Below are 13,006 nucleotides of genomic sequence, written 5' to 3' on the forward strand. Positions count from 1 at the left end.
TTTAAGGAAACAATGGATTGCTAAGGAAACTTTAAAAAATTAGAAATAAAATAACAAAAATGTCATGTATCTTTAGATATTGGAAACTTTAGATAGTACGTGCTATGTATTAGGTTCATATTGCTATTTTTTGACCTCTTCTTCATTAGGAAACTCAGGCTATCCTTTTGGAAGGGATAAATAGAGATTTCTGACTTTGCTTCTTTTTAGTTTTTATGTAAAAGTTCAAATCATGTATTCATTAATTCAAAGGATAAGCTGCCCTGGGAATTGTTGTCCTGCTATCAACAGCTAGAACACCAGACAAAATAAGTGAAAATACTGTTTTTACACATTGGACAATAGGCAAGACAGAACTATGATCTCTGAGAAAAGCAAAGCAAATGAGATTAACCTTGCATTACTTCAGTTCACAGCATGAGGCTTTAGCTAAATTCTAAACCACAAGGCCAGGCTATAACAACTTCCAAGAAAATAGCAGTTACAAGGAACTGTAAAATCAATAACTCTTAGTGCTCACTCAGGGCCAGAAAATATTTGACTTCCTTGTAGCCAGAGAGGAGAGACATCACTAAATATATGAACATTCAGTAGAGACCCCCAAAAGAACCATAACTTGAAAGAGGGGCCAAATGGGCCCTAGAATAAAGGATTCTCTGTATCTGTCCTAAAAGATGAAAGGATCAAGCTTATATGCAAGTAACTTAACTGTACAGCAAGATCCAGCATTTAGCAATGTGAAAGTCACAATGTCTAACCTCCCATCACAAATTAACTAGGCAGGAGTTCCTGCTGTAGCACAGTGGGCTAAGAATCCAACAGCAGTGGCTCTGGTCACTGCAAAGGCATGGGTTCCATCTCTGGCCCGGCACAGTGAGTTAAAGGATCTGGTGTTGCTAGAACTGCAGTGTATGTCACAGCTGCAGCTCAGATTTAGTCCCTAACCCAGGAACTTCTATATGCCATGTGTGTGGCCATAAAAAAAGAAAAAAAAATTGCTAGTCATATGATGAGGCCAGAGGATGGGGTGGGGGGTGGGGTGAAATCATTCGGTAGAACCAGACCTAGAAATGACAGAGATGATGGAATTAACATACAACAATTTTAAAATAGTTACTATAAATGGGATGCTTATATTCAGGGAGAGAAAAGAAAACATAATATGAAAAAAAATAGAAAATAGAACAATAATCAAATAGAACATCTAGAGATGAAAAATGTATGTTAAAAGGAAAGGATCCAGTGACGTTGAAGTACACAGCAATTGAAACTATCCAAAATGAATCTGAGAAGGGGAAACCCTTGAAATATATTAAAAGAGCTTCAGTGCCCTGTGAGACAGTGCCACATGATCTATCTTATAAGTGTGACTGGAATCCCACAAGAGTGGAGACAGAAAAAAATATGAGTAATGGCCAAAATTTTTCTAAACTTTTTTAAAACAGCCCACAGACCTAAGAAATTTAACAGTTCCCAAACAGAATAATCATAAAGAAAGGCACAGAAAGAAACATTATAATCCAATTGCTGAAAACCAAAGATAAAGAGAACATATTAAAAGCAGCCAGGGGAAAAAAAAGATATATTACATACAAAAGATCAAAGATAAAAATGTACAGAAATTTATCATATATTATGCAAACCAGAAGACAGTTCTTTAGAATACTGAAAGGAGGTGAAAAGTCAACATAGAATTTTTTACATAGAAAAAATGTCTTTCAAAAATGATGAAATAAAGACTTCTTCAGACTTATTAAAGCTGACAGATTTTATTGCCAACATAGCTGCACCAGTTTAAGGAAGCTCTTGAGGCATAGGGAAAATAATAACAAATGGAAATTTGGATCTATACCAAAAAAGCAAGGAACATCAGCGGGTAAATATATCTAAAATATAAGAGATATTTTTTTCTAATTTTAAAATTTCTTTCAAATATAATCAGTTAAAGTAAAAATAGTGTATTATGTATTTTATAACATGTAGAAATAGAATGTAGAACAATAGCACAATGCAGGGGGAATGGAAGTTTATTATTGTAAGTTCTCTACATTATATCCAAAGTGGTATGATGTTATTTGTCTTTTTTTAGGGCTGCACCTGAGGCATATAGAGGTTTCCAGACTAGGGGTCAAATTGGAACTGTAGCTGCCGGCCTATGCCACAGCCACAGCAATGTGGGACTTGAACTGCATCTGCGACCTACACCACAGCTCATGGCAATGCTGGATCTTTTAACCCACTGAGCGAGGCCAGGGATCAAACCTGCGTCCTCATGGATACTAGTCAGATTCGTTTCCACTGAGCCACAATGGGAACTCCAGTATGATATTATTTGAAAGTTAACCATGATTAGTTAAAGATATATATTGTAAGCAGGATGTAAGATTAACATGCAGGGAGTACTCGTCTTGGCACAGCGGAAACAAATCCGACTAGGAACCATGAGGTTGCGGGTTCGATCCCTGGCCTCACTCAGTAGGTTGAGGATCCTGCATTGTGGTGAGCTGTGGCATAAGTTGGAGACACGGCTCGGCTCTGGCATTGCAGTAGCTGTGGCATACGCCGGCAGCAACAGCTCTGATTCGACCCTAGCCTGGGAACCTCCATATGCCGCAGATGCAGTCCTAAAAAGAAAAAAAAAAAAAAAAAGACGACAAAAAAAAGATTAACATGAAGAAATCAATCGCATTTTTGTATACTAACAATGAAATATTAGAAAAGGAATGCAAAAATACAATACCTTTTAAAATCACACCCCAAAAAATTAAATACCTGGGAATATACCTGACCAAGGAGGTAAAGGACTTATATGCTGAGAACTATAAAACATTAATCAAGGAAATTAAAGAAGATACAAAGAAATGGAAAGACCGTCCATGGTCCTGGGTCAGGAAAATTAATATTGTAAAAATGGCCATACTACCCAAAGCAATCTACAGATTCAATGTAATCCCTATCCAATTACCCATGACATCTTTCACAGAACTAGAACAATACAAAAATTTATATGGAACCACAAAAGACCCAGAATTGCCAAAGCAATCCTGAGGAACAAAAACCAAGCAGGAGGCATAACTCTCCCAGACGTCAGGCAATATTACAAAGCCACAGTCATCAAGACAGTGTGGTACTGGCATCAAAACAGACACACAGACTAATGGAACAGAATAGAGAACCCAGAAATAAACCCAGACACCTACAGTCAATTAATCTTTGACAAAGGAGGCAAAAATATAAAATGGGAAAAAGACAATCTCTTCAGCAAGTGATGATCAGAAAACTGGACAGCCACATGTAAATCAGTGAAACTGGAACAAACCCTCACACCATGCACAGAAATAAACTCCAGATGGCTTAAAGACTTGAACATAAGACAAGACACCATCACACTCCTAGAAGAGAACATAGGCAAAACATTCTCTGAAAGCAACCTTACAAATGTTTTCTCAGGTCAGTCTCCCAAAGCATCAGAAATAAAAGCAAAAATAAACCAATGGGACCTAATCAAACTGGCAAGCTTTTGCACAGCAAAAAAAAAAACAAAAAACAAAAAACAAAAAACAAAACAAAACAAAACAAAACAAAAAAACAACCAATGAAATGGGAGAAAATAGTTTCAAATGATGCAACTGACAAGGGCTTAATCTCTAAAATATACAAACAACTTAAACAATTCAACAGCAAAAAAGTCAACAACCCAGTTGAAAAATGGACAAAAGACCTGAATAGACTTTTCTCCAAGGAAGATACACAGATGGCCAACAAGCACATGGAAAAATGCTCAACATCACTGATTATTAGAGAAATGCAAATCAAAACAACTATGAGGTACCACCTCACACCAGTCAGAATGACCATCATTAATAAGTCCACAAATAACAAATGCTGGAGGAGATGTGGAGAAAAGGGAATCTTCCTTCACTGCTGGTGGGAATATAAGCTGGTACAACCACTATGGAGAACAGTATTGAGGCACCTTAGAAATCTATACATAGAACTACAATATGACCCAGCAGTCCCACTCTTGGGCATATATCCAGACAAAACTTTCCTTGAAAGAGACACATGCACTCATATGTTCATTGCAGCACTATTCACAATAGCCAAGACATGGAAACAACCTAAATGTCCATTGACAGACGATTGGATTAAAAAGATGTGGTATATATACACAATGGAGTACTACTCAGCTATAAAAAAAGGACAAAATAATGCCATTTGCAGCAACATGGATGGAATGAGAGACTCTCATACTAAGTGAAATAAGTCAGAAAGAGAAAGACAAATACCATATGGTATCACTTATGTCTGGAATATAATATATGGCACAAATGAAACTTTCCCCAGAAAAGAAACTCATGGACATGGAGGACAGACTTGTAGTTGCCAAGAGGGAGGGGGTGGGAGTAGGAGAGACTGGGAATTTTGGGTTAATAGATACAAACTGTTGCCTTTGGAATGGATAAGCCAGTGGGGTCCTGCTGTACAGCACTGGGAACTATGTCTGGTCACTTGTGATGGAGCATAATAATGTCAGAGAAAAGAATATATACATGTAAAAAAAACTTAACACATACTTTCTGAAAAAAAAATAGGAGTAGCCCCTGAAAACATGAAAATGTATAGTTAATAAGCCTATAGTAGGGATTAAATATAGTCCTAAAAATACTCAGTAAATCTAAAGGAGTAAAAGGATAGAAGAAAAGTAGAGGAAAGAATAGTAGGGTCAAGAAAAGTAGCAAAATGGCAGAGTTACACACAACCATATTTATAATTTATTAAATGCAATTATATACACACTTTAATTAAAAGATTGTTGGGTACAAGATTATTGGATACAATAGCAATATTCAGCCATATGTTGTCTTCAGAAAACCCACTTTGAATATAAAGACATGGGTAGGTTAAAAGTAAAAGGATAAGAAAAGATATACCACAAAAACAAATGTGAACACAAAGACTTGTAAGTAAATAATCATAAAAGGTTTTTTTCATAGTAGTCCAAAGCTGGAAACTATCCACAGGTCAATCAACAGGTAAATGGATGAACAAATGGTGGTATATCCATGTATAGTAAAATGCAATTCAGCAATAAAAATGAATTGACTACTAATGCCTGCAACAGTGTGGATGAATCTCAAAATCATTATACTGATAAAGAAGCCAGATACAAAAGAGTACATGCTATATGGTTCCAATAGTATAAAAGTCTAAAAAAGCCTAAGTATGATCTGTAGTGACAAAAATCCAGTCATTAGTTGCTCAGAGATTAACTGGAATGGGGATCAAGAAAATGTGGGGAAAAAAAAAAAAAAAAGGAGTTCCCGTTGTGGCTCAGTTGTTAACGAATCCGACTAGGAACCATGAGGTTGCGGGTTCAATCCCTGGCCTTGCTCAGTGGGTTAAGGACCTGGCGTTGCCTTGAGCTGTGGTGTATGTCGCAGAAGCAGCTTCATCCCGCATTGCTGTGGCTCTGGCATAGGCTGGCAGCTACAGCTCTGGTTAGACCCCTAGCCTGGGAACCTCCATATGCCACGGAAGCGGTCCTAGAAGTGGCAAAAAAAGAAAAAAAGAAAAAAAGAAAATTTGGGGAGTTTATGGAAATGTTCTTTATCTTGATTATTATGTCACAATTCATCAGATGTTCATTTAAAATAAGAACGTATTTTGTTATTTATAAACTATGCTTCCATAAGGCTTACTTTTAAAATTTAATTCATGAAAAAAATGTAGTATAAGGCTTTTGTATTCAATATAGGCCTTATAACTTACTAGAATAGATATAAGGAAATAAGATGTAAATGACAATAACCATGGAAAGTTTGATGCATCTGGAATCCCCAGAACAATAATCTCCATATGTTTCCTCTCAGCTCTTCAATTTTGAGGGGTGTGAATCCTTAGAAACATGTAGAATGCATCTTTTGAGTCTTTAAAAAAAAAAAAGGTGATAAACATTATCACTCATCTATAAAGCATGATGCTAAGTGTTTTAAATGGTTTTTTTAATTTATTCCTCACAATAACTTCATCAGTTAGGGATTAAGCCCATTTTATATATGAAAAAGTGAGGCTCATAGAAGTTATGTAATATGCCCAAAGTTATAGTCAGGATTCCATCCCAGGTTTGACTCCAAACCCTGTTTTCTTTTCACAGGCTTGTGCTAACTAATCATTGTTAAATGCTTGGTTGCTTGTGTAAAAAAATCCTAGTTCAAAATTTATTTATTAAAAATTTTGTTTGAAAATGATTTGAAAGGGAGTCATTCTGGCATTTGTTTTAGTGACTAAGACTATAAACAAAGACTGTTGAAGAACAACATAAGGAAGTAAAGAATTCTGTGCTGTACTGTTGTAGAAAATCCTTTCAGTTGTATCGCTTATGATAATGTTTCACCTAATGACTTTTTGTTAGTAAATCCCTAAAGTTGAGTTTTGGCTTCTAGCTAATCTCAGGAAAATGTTCAAGAGAACTTAAAAGGACTTGTTTTTTATATTTCATAATATGTCCATATTGGATAAGAGAATACTTACTTGTCAAGCACCATGGATATAATACTGTACCACAATTGAGTTGACTGTCCATGAGTAAGAGTCTCGCTTATTAGCGTACTTTCAGATGTCATTCCCCAGGGATTCTTGAAATCTGGCTTCTTAGTGTCACCTGCCTCCTACAGGGTATGGAATTTGGCCTAGCAAACTCTGGCTACTCAATAAAATCTTACTAAATAGAATCAGGGTTTATATTCACCAATACTAAGAACTTTACCTCAGATTCCTGGGCAAGCCTCTTTTTGACCCATTTAGAAAATAATCTTTTGCATATTTTCTTTTTTCTGAAAAGTAAGTTGTGTGGTAGATATGATCTTCTGTATAAGCCAGTTACCAGGGTAACCTTCAATTGAAGTTAAAGGGTATACTCTTGATTCTTTTAAAACATTTTAAACCACACAAATAATAATAAGCCCCCATATAAGAAGATTAATAATATAGCTTTAACTTAAAATGAAATCTAATTATCATATGATTATGGGTCTTTTTCATTTCAGATGTAACAGTGGTGTATCAAAATGGGTTACCTGTGATATCTGTGAGACTACCATCCCGGCGTGAACGCTGCCAGTTTACACTCAAACCCATCTCAGACTCTGTTGGTGTGTTTTTACGACAACTGCAAGAAGAAGATCGGGGAATTGACAGAGTTGCAATCTATTCACCAGGTATTATCACCTTCATTATTAATTCCCACCCAGCCCTCAGTTCCCCCCATCACACACACACACACACACACACACACACACACACACACACACCCCACAGTTGCAAAAGAATCTCATGCTCTAACGTTACGACACTTTTTTTTTGCTTAGCGAATGTCAGGAGAGTGATTTCTCTCCCTGTTTTCAGAATATGGTAGTTCAGTAGTTCAGTTTTAGCAAGTGTATATACACAAAAAGTCTCATTCAAAAGCACCTCACGTATAATGCCATAGGCAAAGATGGACAGTCGTCACATTTTATACTTTTGAGAACTTTTGTCATTACCTTAGGCATAGAATGAACTTTCCCAGTAGTTGAGCCATCGTCTCTGAAGATTTGAAATATTAGGACTTCTTTTTAGATCTTCTTATGTCTTTCACATAAATGTCTACCAAATGTCTTTAAGACACGTGATTTTAAAATAATATAAAATAAGGCACTAAAAATTTCCCATTTGACATGGCATCCACTTCATGTATTTATTTTTTAAGTGCCTTACATTTTTCACTTTGAAAAATTTTAAACCTACAGAAAACATAAAAGCCTAGTACAGTAAGTATCTGTTTACCCTTGGATTTATCAGTTGTTACTAATTTGCCATATTTCTATAGTTTTAAGTATTTTAAATTCTCAACTCATAATGTAATTAGTAGACCAGCTTGGTTGCCATACTTTGCTCACCTAACATCTGCCCCTACTGAATTATTGGCAACTAATCAGTAACTATACTGCCAAGTACCATATATTAGAAAACATTGGGTTTTTCACCCAACCAACTTCCATCATAGAAAAATAGATACCCATGCAGCTCTCCCAGTGACCCTAAATTTCCAGCTGACACTAGACATCTGTGTAATTACTTCACTTGTTTACAAAGTTCTGCCAGAAAAGCGTGTGTTAAATCCTCACAGACTTGAGGCCATGAAAACAAAAAGTCTCAGATAACATGAGCTTTGTTTAGCATAGAACTTGGGGATAACGCAAAAAGTTAGCTGAAATTTAAAAGATGTAATTTTTTAAATCTTTTTGATGATGGCTTTTTTTTTTTTTTTTTTTTTTGTCTTTCTGTCTTTCCTAGGGCGGCATGTGGAGGTTCCCAGGCTAGGGGTCTAATTGGAGCTGTAGCCACCGGCCTACACCAGAGCCACAGCAACACCAGATCCAAGCCACGTCTGCGACCTACACCACAGCTCACGGCAACGCCAGATCCTTAACCCACTGACTGAGGCCAGGGATCAAACCTGCAACCTCATGGTTCCTAGTCGGATTCGTTAACCACTGAGCCATGATGGGAATTCCGGGGATTGCTTTTTTCCTGACCACTCTTGAATAATTGTGGACATATGACAAATTAAAATTTTTATATTTGAATTTTTCACAGATGGCGTACGAGTTGCTGCCTCAACAGGGATAGACCTCCTTCTCCTTGACGACTTTAAGCTGGTCATTAATGACTTAACATATCATGTACGACCACCAAAGAGAGGTAAATAGTAACCTTGATAAAGTAAGAGAAGTGTGAGAAGGGTTTAAGGAAAGGACTTTGTTTTCCCTGGATAAACTTGAGAAACAGACAATATTCAAAGACCATTCCAAGTTTTACATACAGGTAGCACTTGGCTAGTATGTTGACTAAAACATAGACACGAGAATGCTTTATTATTAGCTGTTGTCACTCTGTTTCACATAAATGAATGTCCTACATAACTTAAACTCCTTCCTGTCATACATGCTAAAAGTCAATATTATTTTAATAACATTATGGGAGAATCTTTTTTAAACAAATTATAGACTTCGCCGCCCTCTTAAACACTTGTAACAGGAATTAACTCCCCCTTTTTTTGACGGCGAAGGTTGGCAGTCTGAAAGTCAATTATTGTACACTTGGGGACTTCGAACATGTATATGCTTTTATGTGAAAAACTGTGTATTTGCCTCAGGTGCAAATTCTAAGAACACCAAAAAACTCAACAATCAAATATTTCCAGAAACTATTTTTAAAAACCAAAGTTAATACAAAAAATCTATGATAAAATATCAAAAATTTAAATAAAGGAGTTCTCCTGTAGCGCAGCAGGTTAAGGATGCAGCGTTGTCACTGCAGTGGCTTAGGTTGCTGCTGTGACACAGGTTCAATCCCTGGCCCAGGGACCTCTGCATGCCACAGGTGTGGCCAAAAAAAAAAAAAAAAAAAAAAAATTAAATAAAGACAGAGTCAATATAACTGATTTTTCTTTTTACCCTGTGCTCTGATATGGTTCTATATAGTACTAATGCTATTAAATAGCCCTTTAAAATAGCATTTTGAATTGTGTCTTTTTTGGTCATTTTTCTCTCTTTACACTTGATATTCAGTGTCACTTGCTGCTGCTGTTAATTCTCTTCCCATGATCACCACCCCCTCCACCAGCCTCCTAGGACATTTGTTCTCTTCCAATCTGCTTTTGAGAATCGTGTCCAATGTAGAAAAAGTTCTAAATAAAAACCTAAGTCCTGAATGCCTCCAAAATCTACCTTAAAATGTTTTCTCTTTTCCTCTTAAATGTTGCAAGCTCTTCCTCCCCCCACCCCATATTCCTTTCCTTTCCTGAACTATGCCCCATTCTTTACCACCTCAGTGTTTACTCATCTTTCCTCTAAGAAGCCTTTTCCTTTTCTTCCTAACCTTCTCTTTCCTCGTGTCAAAATTGTCACTGTCAGCTCTTCCACAAAGCCTTTCATGATCTTTTTCTTCTTTCTGTAACTCCCAGCCAACCAGAAGTGATTACTCTCTTCTCTGAATTCTTATTCCTTTTCTCTTAAAATGCTCAGAGGGAAGGCACTGTGATTTTGTATACCCCTTTGACTTAGGTAGTCATTCTATGTTGAGTGAATTAAATGAGTTAAAGTATCCTTTAAATAGTAAGATGTTACTGAATCAGATTTTATTAAGTTGGAATAACTGAACATGTAGGCCAGGAATTGACTGTTAGCCGTACATTGGCTAGATATGCTAATATATTTTTCTTTCCTTTTTTCTTTTTTTTTTTCTCTCTCTTTTTAGATGCAGTGTATAGCAACTTGATTTGGGGTCTCAGTTCCCAGACCAGGCTTTGAACCCATACTGTAGCAATGAAAGCACTGAATCCTAATCACTATACCACTAGGGAACTCCCATTAATACATCTCTCTTCTTAATGCACTGATTCTTGGACTAGAAGTTTTCTTCAAAAATAACAGAAGTGAGGCCTTATATTACTCAGTTTTCTTGCTGTGCTTTAATTTGCTCCTTTTTTCCAGCTTTATTGACATACAGTTGACATATAACATTGTGTGAGTTTAAAGTGTACAGTGTGGTGATTTAACACCTTTATATGTTGAGAAATGATTACCACAATAGGATTAATTACTACCTTCATCATCTCACTTAAATGCCATTTCTTTTTGATGAGAACCCTTGATAGCTACTTTCTTAGCTACTTTCAAGTATACATTATGTCTTATTAACTATAAGTCAACATGCTGTACATTAGATCCTCAGAACTAATTCATCTGATGATTGTAAAATTGGTACCCTGTGACCAACATAGAACTACCACGTGATCCAGCAATTCCACTTCGGGGCATATATCCACCCAAAGGAAATGAAATCAGCACCTCAAAGAGATAGCTACACTCCCTATGTTCACTGCATCATTATTCACAATAGGCAAGCTATGGAAACACCTAAGTGTGCATCTACAGATGAATGGATAAAGGAGATGGGGTGTGTGTGTGTGTGTTTGTGTGTGTGTGAGAGAGAGAGAGAGAATTATCTAGAGAACTGGTTCTATTTAGATTTTCTACTGCATTAGTAAAATGTTAAAAGTTGACTAATATATTATTATATAAAATGTATAGGAAAGTAAAGATACGAACTTTCATCTATTATGTTGCCAAATCTAGAGGTATTTTAATCAATGAATAATTCCAACTATCTTATCTAATACTGTCTTTTTAAAACAGAAATGTCATGGGAGTTCCCGTCATGGCTCAATGGTTAACGAATCTGACTAGGAACCATGAGGTTTCGGGTTCGATCCCTGGCCTCGCTCAGTGGGTTAAGGATCCAATGTTGCCGTGAGCTGTGGTGTAGGTTGCAGACATAGCTCAGATCCCGAGTTGCTGTGTGGCTCTGGTGTAGGCTGGCGGCTACAGCTCTGATCAGACCCTTAGCCTGGGAACCTCCATATGCCGTGAGTTCGGCCCTAGAAAAAGGCAAAAAGACAAAAAAAAAAAAAAAAAAAAAAAAAAGGAATGTAACAACTTAGAATAGATTTACAAGGAGATCCTGCTGAATAGCATTGAGAACTATGTCTAGATACTCATGTTGCAACAGAACAAAGGGTGGGGGAAAAATGTAATTGTAATGTATACATGTAAGGATAACCTGACCCCCTTGCTGTACAGTGGGGAAAAAAAAAAAAAAAAAAGGAATGTCTTGTCCATTGACGTGAAATATGTTTTCCCATCCCTTCACTATCAGTCTACGTGTGTCCTTTGCCCTAAGGTGAGTTTCTGTTTTAGTTTTTTAAATAGGGCTATTCTCAAGGAATATAAAGGTAGAAACTGAAAAGGAAAAAAATTATATTTGATTCTCTGGTAATTAATTTGACAGCCTTACAACTCTTTGCTTATCTATGTCTCAGAACTGTGGGGTATCTGTCTACCTTCCTAGAAGTCAATTAGAATGTAAAGTGTGTAAAGGTTAAAAGGCTCTAATTCATGTGATCATTGTAAAATGAAATGTGAAATTTGGTAAGCTGAATTGCAGCTTTAGTACAGAACTTTAAAAGACCACTTTAATATTTAAATTCAGACATCAAAGCTCTCTCAGCTCTGTTATTATTAGCCAATGAGAGATTATGTCATTGTATACTATTCCTCACAGAATCTTAAATAATAAAGGGTTGAAGTTCATAAATACTTTTCACTCAACTTAAAACATAGTAAAGAAAATCTTTTTTGGAGTTCCTGTCGTGGCTCAGTGGTTAACGAACCCAACTAGTAACCATGAGGTTGCAGGTTCCATCCCTGGCCTTGCTTAGTGGGTTAAGGATCCAGGTTGTCATAGACTGTGGTGTAGGTTGCAGACGCGAGTGCAGCTCTGATTCTGCCCCTAGCCTGGGAACCTCCATATGCCACGGAAGCGGCCCTAAAAAGACAAACAAACAAAAAAACTTATTTGTTTTGGATAAAATATAAGATAGGTTTTCATTTTGTTTCCACATATTATCTTCCTCTCCCTGTTTGAGGAAGATATTGCTGGCATCTCCGTCACCACACTTTTTCAGCTCCATTGAGTAAGAGAACACTTGAATTTCTGTATTTGAGAGGATACTAATCATCCAGATGAGTAAGCATATTCCTCTTCCCCACATTGTAACTGTTTTTAGTGAAAATTCTAAATGGAGAAAAGAAATCGAAGGCACTAGGTTTTGGGTGTTAGATAATCAGAAGAACACTAGGATTTTATGTATGTGTGGAGCAGTTGGAACAAATCTGCTTTTGATTAATAAAAGTTAAAATAGTTGATGAAGGAAAATTTTCCAGAATAGTTTTTTAAGTTTTGACACAATTTTTTTCTACTCATTCCTTACCCCCACCTTCGATTTTACCTTTTCTCTCCTATTTTTCTTTTCCTTGTGGTCAGATAGCATTTTAGAACTAAAAATGATCTATGAATGTAGTACACCAGTAAACCGTAGGTTCACATACTTCACCAGGCA

At 36.5% G+C, this 13,006-nt stretch overlaps 1 protein-coding gene across 4 annotated transcripts in view; it reads left to right on the forward strand.

Annotated features, from left to right (window-relative positions):
- Nucleotides 1–13,006, forward strand: part of MCU (mitochondrial calcium uniporter) — a 202,970-nt gene that overhangs the window by 175,406 nt on the left and 14,558 nt on the right. For all 4 annotated transcript variants that reach the window (XR_002338599.1, XR_002338598.1, XM_001925826.6 and 1 more), the window contains 2 exons: nt 7,050–7,220; nt 8,641–8,745. Coding sequence is in view for 2 of the 4 variants with exons in the window: in XM_001925826.6 (XP_001925861.1) it covers nt 7,050–7,220; nt 8,641–8,745 (276 nt within the window). In the remaining 2 variants the exon portion in view is untranslated. The remainder of the gene's footprint in view (nt 1–7,049; nt 7,221–8,640; nt 8,746–13,006) is intronic.

This window comes from Sus scrofa, chromosome 14 (genome assembly GCF_000003025.6).
Source record: "Sus scrofa isolate TJ Tabasco breed Duroc chromosome 14, Sscrofa11.1, whole genome shotgun sequence".
NCBI classification, from domain to species: Eukaryota; Metazoa; Chordata; class Mammalia; order Artiodactyla; family Suidae; genus Sus; species Sus scrofa.